The sequence below is a fragment of the Physeter macrocephalus genome, chromosome 14 (assembly GCF_002837175.3).
Source record: "Physeter macrocephalus isolate SW-GA chromosome 14, ASM283717v5, whole genome shotgun sequence".
Taxonomy (NCBI): domain Eukaryota; kingdom Metazoa; phylum Chordata; class Mammalia; order Artiodactyla; family Physeteridae; genus Physeter; species Physeter macrocephalus.
In genome coordinates, this window is record NC_041227.1 from 62,338,583 (window position 1) to 62,346,189 (window position 7,607).

A 7,607-nucleotide genomic window follows, 5' to 3' on the forward strand; every position below is an offset into this window, starting at 1 on the left:
AATAAATTTATTTATTTATTTATTTTTGGCTGTGTTGGGTCTTCGTTTCTGTGCGAGGGCTTTCTCTAGTTGCGGTGAGCGGGGGCCGCTCTTCATCGCGGTACGCGGGCCTCTCACTGTCGCAGCCTCTCTTGTGGAGCACAAGATCCAGACGTGCAGGCTCAGTAGTTGTGGCTCACGGGCCTAGTTGCTCCGTGGCATGTGGGATCCTCCCAGGCCAGGGCTCAAACCCGTGTCCCCTGCATTGGCAGGCGGATTCTCAACCACTGCGCCACCAGGGAAGCCCCAACCACTTCTCTCTTAATTCACAAGAAAAGAGCCCAGTGTTAGGGTCAGAGAGAAGCCCCAATAAAGAGGAAACTTGCTGCACCCTGGCACCAAGGTTTCACATCCTCTGCAGAGCCCAGAACCATAATGATGAATCCAAGGAATCATGACTCCTGGCACTGGAACACAGGGATACGCAGAGGCTGCAACCAAATGCCTGCAGGGCCAGGAAGGTAATGAAAATGAGCAGAACTGGTCAGAGGAAGTGGATTGGAAATGGTGGAGACTGAGGTACAGAGAAGAAAGCAGACCCTTCTAAAGGGGACAGCTATTGTTCAGCTCAAGCTAATTGTTGCCATGTGAGAATGCAGGGCCACTGTTAGAAATCCCCCCCTACCCCTGCTCCTTTTTTAAAAGAGAAGCAGGAAATCTATTTGCATGTGTTAGTTCTTGATTTTCAGAACACTCTATGGTCTGAAAAAAACATCTGCTGGCTGGATCCGGCCCATGCCAGCCAGTCTTTGGAAACTGCTATAAAGCTTTATACAAATATAAGGCAGCATTTACAAGCCTTCTCTCACTGCCATCCAGTTTTCTCTACTTGTTCCCTCTCCTGCTGTTCTCCCTCACTCTAATTTTCAAAGAGAGTGATGTAAAAATGTCCATCTTGAAGGCTGTTTGTGTGAGAAGTGCTATAGAACAGAAGCACCAACTAATGAAGCTCATAAATAAATCATAAGCTGGTGGGAAAAACCCTAGCTTCTCAAGCCACCTCTTCTGATTGCTCTTGTTCCCCCCAATCTGGAGCAGGGTGAATTCTCGAAGGGCTGCATAAGGCCACTGAGGCTGATGGAGATGGTCCGGGCAGCAAAGGGAGGGGCTTGACTCGGGCTGGGCCTTGGCCTTCCTGCAGTGGGGCGAGAATGGGCGAGGGTCAAACGCTGGCTGTTGGGCTGCAGGGATAGGATGAGGGACGTGCAGGGGAGGTTGGAATTGGGCGTATCTTTAGCCAAGCTGTAAAGTAAGTAAAATCTGTTGATGGTGTTTCCCTGTTGACTGCACTTATAACATACTTAAGTATATTTAATGCCTCTGTGAATACATAAACCAATTTCGTCTTTAGGCTAGGGGAAGTTACCAGATGGCTTAACTCAAAATCAAGTCAGCCCTCCTTGAGGGAGACTCAAAGTGTGAGAGGAATCCAACATGAGGGAGAGTCTCTGTTGTTGGCTTTGAAGGTAGAGCGTCCACATGAAAAGGAATGTGGACAGCCTCTAGGAGCTGAGAGCAGCCCCAAGGAAAAGGGCACCTTTGTCCTACAACACAAGGAACCTGCCATGACCATTTGGGCTGGGAAGAAGACTCCGGGCTTTGGATAAGATTGCCGCCTGAACAACACCTTGATTTCATCCTTGTGTGAGCAGAGGGCTTAGCTAACCCATGCCCAGACTCCTAACCACAGAAACTGAGATAATAAATATGTGCTGTTTTAAGCTGGAAAAAAAAAAGAAAAAGCTGAAAAAATATCAAGTCAGTCTTGCTGAAGATTCAGCTCTTGTCCATTTCACCAAGAACTGGTTTCTCTTGATTCCCTAAGTCCTTCCAGAAATGGTCTTACTGTTCGAGTCTGGCTTTATGAATAGTAAGACCTACCCCCTGGACCCACATTCATAATACCAGTCCCACACAGGATGAGACCTTCAATTTGCTATGGCCCATTGCTCAATCATACCACGTTTCGTTTCCTTTATAGAACTTATCTTCAGCTGGAACTATCTAGCTCATCTATTCGCTTACTTTTTTGTTGTCTACCTCCCTTCTCTGGAATGTAAGCAGCGGGAAAGCAGTGATCTTGATTGCTGGTTTACTGTGGCATCCTCAGCATCTAGAACAGTGCCTGACACATGGTAGGGATTCAATACATATTTGTGAATGAACACATAATCATGATTCTTGGCCCTTGCACGTGTGTGCAGACATTTTAGATTTTGAGTTCACACTATGTGCTTGTCACTAAAACATGGGGCACTGATACCATGTTTAAATTCTTGAGTCTTCAACTGGCTTGCTCATCAGAATCCAGTCTTCTTATAGAAAGATAACATAGGGTATCATTTAAGATCTTGGGCTCTGAGGGTGTATTATCTCAGTTCAAATCCCAGTTTTGCCTCTAAGAACCTCTGACTTTGGGCAAGTTTCTTAATCTTTCCATGCCTTGGTTTACCTACCTGTAAAATGGGGGTCATGATAATAATAGCTCCTACTTCATATGGTTGTTGTGAGGATTCAGTGATATAGTACATACAAAGAATTTAGAATAGCACCTGCAATATTAAGTATTCAATATAGACCAGATCTTGTTATAACCCCCAGGGCCATTTGAGGATCTTCAGAGGCCCCAGGAACTCTATGTTTAGAGTCCCAACTATCCTATCCCACATATTAAAAAGCATCCACATGTCACATTAAATGTCTTTTGTGTTGTAATTTTAAAAAATTTGTTTTTGTAATTCCAAGTGTTGTTAAAGAACAAGTGAGTCATTTGGCTTTTGTAATTTAAATTTCATGACATTTAAGAACTCAGCTATAATTGATCATTTGCTATAATGATACACTTTATAAAACTTTAATTAAATTTATTAGTTTCAGGTTTGTGATTTTTGTTTCATATTTTGGAATGAGTATCGTTTTTTTCAGGACTCAAATGTTTCTGAGGCCATTAAAAAGCTCAAGCATTTTGCATGAGTAAAACAGCTCTGCAGATGCAGCCCCCTTGGTCCAGCCAAGGGAGAGTCTGGCCACCCAAGGCTCATGGAGCCACTCTGCTTACCATTGATGTGAGCCCCGGGCTTCACCCATTCACCAAACAAAATGGGCTCTGTTGCCATGGTGACTGTGATGATCACATCTGCCCCTGTCACAGCCTCCTGAACCGATGAACAGACCCGTACCTCTCCTTGCACTGTGTTCGCAAACTTCTCTGCATTTTCTTTGGTGCGGTTCCATATCCTCACCTTCATTGGGGGTAACAAGAGGGACATTGGTGCCATGATTATTTGGCTGTTTATGTTTCATTAAGCCCAAGGGTGCAAGGAAAAGTTGAACCACTCTGGGGTTAGGGCTGTAGTTATTTAAATCATTCTGTATGGTGAATGTACATTTGTCTGGGCCAGACATTTGAAAATGACCTTTCTCTATCCCATTCCCCTTCAAGAAGGGGGGAGGTTTTTCATTTCTAGCTTGGGACGCACAGCCTCAGTAGCTTAATAACTACTATATAGCTTAAAGATTAGCAGAGCAAGTTCTGGAGCTAGACAGGCTTAGAATCAATCCTTGCTCTGTCACTTACTGTTTCTGAAGTATATTTAACTTCATTCAGCCTAAGTTTTCATGTCTGCAAAATGCAAATGATAACAGGCCAAGTCAGTATCAAACTCACAGTTTATGTTTGGGAGTCTGTAAAGGAGTCATAACAGGTATGAGATTCACAAACAGGATGTGCAAGGCTGTGCTTGGAATAACTTGATCTCTGAAGGATATGTAGGGAATTAAAATTTGGAAGGGTTTTAGGAGTGAATGGTGCAGCAGAGTAGAAGGCCAAGAGTAATAGCTACAATTAGATTCCTGGGAAGCGCTGGCAGGGAGAGGGTGGGTCATTGGCATCACCAGGAGGTGGGGACTTGCTTGCTTGCTTAACAGATTTTGATGTCTGTGGTGGCAGCTGTCAGCCTTCAACTGAAAATAAGGCCTAAAGAATCTCTCATAAGGAAATATAATAAATATGGAAATAAATGTTATGTCTGAGTAAGTTCATTAACTAAGGTGAAAAACAATACAATATGTCCATTTATAAGAGAATGGTTAACTATACCACCTTTCTTGATAGAAAAATATGAAATACTATACAAAAATTAAGTAATCTGGAAAAGTGATGGTGTTACAACATTCAGTGAAAATACAGTACATACAACTGTGTATATCTAACATGATTAAAACTTTAAGAGGTTAATATTCAAAATATACAAAGAAATTATAAAATTTAATATTAAAAAATAAGCAACCTTATTTAAATATGGGCAGAGGACCTGAATAAATATTTTTCCAAAGAAGACATACAAATGGGCAACAGACACATGAAAAGATGCTCAACATCACTGGAACATAGGGGAGATGCAAATCAAAACCCCAATAAGATATCACCTCCATTTCCCTCAGCATGATGACTATCAGAATACAATAACAAGTGTTGGCAAGGATGTGGAGAAAAGGGAAACTGAGTTCACTGTTGGTGGGAATGGAAATTGGTGTAGTCACTATGGAAAACAGTATGGATGTTCCTCAAAAAACTAAGACTAGAACTACCATGAGAATTGCAGGACAAGATGGCAGAGTAGAAGGACCTGAGCTCACCTGCTCTCATGAAAACACCAAAATCACTACTAACTGCTGAACAACCAAAACAAAAAAGACTGGAACCTACCAAAAACCATATGCTACTTCCAAAGACAAACAGGAAGCCATAGCAAGAAGGTAGGAGGGGTGCATTCAGGACACAATCAAATCCCATACCCGCTGGGTGGGTGATCCAAAACTGCAAAATAATTATACTGCAGAGATTCTCCCACAGGACTGAGAGTTCTGAGCCCCATGTCAGGCTGCCCAGTCTGGGGGTCTGGCATTGGAAGAAGGAGCCCCCAGAGAATTTGGCTGAAAGTGAGGGGATAGAAAAAGATATTCCATGCAAATGGAAATCCAAAGAAAGCTGGAGTAGTAATACACATATCAAACAAAATAGACTTTAAAATAAAGTCCGTTACAAGAGACAAAGGACACTACACAATGATCAAGGGATCAATCCAAGAAGAAGACGTAACAATTGTAAATATATATGCACCCAACATAGGAGCACCTCAATACATAAGGCAAACGCTAACAGCCATAGAAGGGGAAATCGACAGTAACACAGTAATAGTGGGGGACTTTAACACTCCACTTACATCAATGGACAGATCATCCAGACAGAAAATCAATAAGGAAACACAAGCCTTAAATGACACGTTAGACCAGATGCACTTAGTTTATATCTATAGAGCATTCCACCTGAAAGCAGCAGAATACACATTCTTCTCAAGTGCACATGGAACATTCTCAAGGACAGATCACACGCTGGGCAACAAAGCAAGTCTAGGTAAATTTAAGAAATTAAAATCATTTCAGGCATTTTTTCCGACCACAATGCTATGAGATTAGAAACCAACAAGGAAAAGAACTGTAAAAAACATAAACATGTGGAGGCTAAACAATATGCTACTAAACAAACACTGGATCACTAATGAAATCAAACAGGAAATAAAAAAATACCTAGAGACAAATAAAAACAAAAACACGATGATCCAAAACCTATGGGGTGCAGCAAAAGCAGTTCTAAGAGGGAAGTTTATAGCTATACAAGCCTACCTCAAGAAACAAGAAAAATCTCAAATAAACAACCTAAACTTACACCTAAAGCAACCAGAGAAAAAAGAACAAATAAAATCCAAAGTTAATAAAAGGAAAGAAATTGTAAAGATCAGAGCAGCAATAAATGAAATAGAGTAGAAGAAAACAATAGAAAAGATCAATGAAACTAAAAGCTGGTTCTTTGAAAAGATAAACAAAATTCATAAACCTTTAGCCAGACTCATCAAGAAAAAAAGGGAGAGGCCTCAAAGCAATAAAATTAGAAATGAAAAATGAGAAGTTACAACAGACACCACAGAAATACAAAGGATCATAAGAGACTGCTACAAGCAACTATATGCCAGTAAAATGGACAACCTAAGAGAAGTGGACAAATTTCCCAAAACTGAATCAGGAAGAAACAGAAAATACCAACAGACCAACCACAAGCCCTGAAATTGAAACGGTGATTAAAAAATCCTAACAAACAAAAAGTCCAGAACGTTATGGCTTAACAGGCAAATTCTATCAAACATTTAGAGAAGAGTTAACACCTATCCCTCTGAAAATATTCCAAAGAATTGCAGAGGAAGGAACACTACTAAACTTATTCTATGAGGCCACCATCACCCCGATATCAAAACCAGACAAAAACACCACAAAAAAAGAAAATTACAGGCCAATATCACTGATGAACATAGATACAAAACTCCTCAACAAAATACTAGCAAACTGAATCCACCAATACATTAAGGGTCATACACCATGATCAAGTGGGATTCATGCCTGGGATGCAAGGATTTTCAATATTTGCAAATCAATCAGTGTGATACACCACATTAACAAATTGAAGAGTGAAAACCATATGATCATCTCAATAGATGCAGAAAAATCTTTTGACAAAATTCAACACCAATTTATGATAAAAACGCTCCAGAAAGTGAGCATAGAGGGACCATAACTTAACATAATAAAGGCCATATATGACAAACCACAGCTAACATCATACTCAACAGTGAAAAGCTGAAAGCATTTCCTCTACTCAACATAATAAAGGCCATATATGACAAACCACAGCTAACATCATACTCAACAGTGAAAAGCTGAAAGCATTTCCTCTAAGATCAGGAACAAGACACCTTTATTCACCTCACCACCTTTATTCAACATAGTTTTGGAAGTCCTAGCCACAGCAATCAGAGAAGAAAAAGAAATAAAAGGAATCCAAACTGGAAAAGAAGAAGTAAAACTGTCACTATTTGCAGATGACAGGATACTATACATAGAAAATTCTAAGGATGCTACAAGAAAACTACTAGAGCTCATCAATGAATTTGGTAAAGTTGCAGGATACAAAATCAACACACAGAAAGCTGTTGCATTTCTATACACTAACAACTAAAGATCAGAAAGAGAAATTAAGGAAACAATCTCATTCACCACTGCAACAGACAGAATAAAATTCCTAGTAATAAACCTACGTAAAGAGGTAAAAAGACCTGTACTCCAAAAACTATGACACTGATGAAAGAAATTGAAGATGACACAAACAGATGGAAAGATTACCGTGTTCTTGGATTGGAAGAACCAATATTGTCAAAATGACTAACTACCCAAGGTAATCTACAAATTACCAATGGCATTTTTCACAGAACTAGAACAAAAAATTTTTAAATGTGTATGGAAACACCAAAGACCCTGAATAGCCAAAGCAATCCTGAGAAAGAAAAACAGTGCTGGCTCCCTGACTTCTGACTATACTACAAAGCTACAGTAATCAAAATACCATGGTATTGGCACAAAAAGAGACACATAGATCAATGGAACAGGTTAGATGGCCCAGAAATAAATGCACAGACCTATGGTCAATTAATCTCTGACAAAGGAAGCAAGAATACACA

The 7,607-nt window shown here is 40.3% G+C and overlaps 1 protein-coding gene across 2 annotated transcripts in view; it reads right to left on the minus strand.

The window, feature by feature from the left end:
- Window positions 1-7,607, minus strand: part of CRYM (crystallin mu) — a 29,609-nt gene that overhangs the window by 12,964 nt on the left and 9,038 nt on the right. Inside the window, exons 5-6 of one of the 2 annotated variants that reach the window (XM_028498535.2) lie at window positions 3,098-3,281; window positions 167-1,174 (exon numbers count right to left, since the gene is read on the minus strand). In XM_028498535.2, the coding sequence (XP_028354336.1) occupies window positions 1,023-1,174; window positions 3,098-3,281 (336 nt within the window). In that variant the 3' untranslated portion in view covers window positions 167-1,022. Of the gene's footprint in view, window positions 1-166; window positions 1,175-3,097; window positions 3,282-7,607 lie in introns of those variants that run through there. The other variant, XM_007120553.3, reaches the window with a different exon arrangement.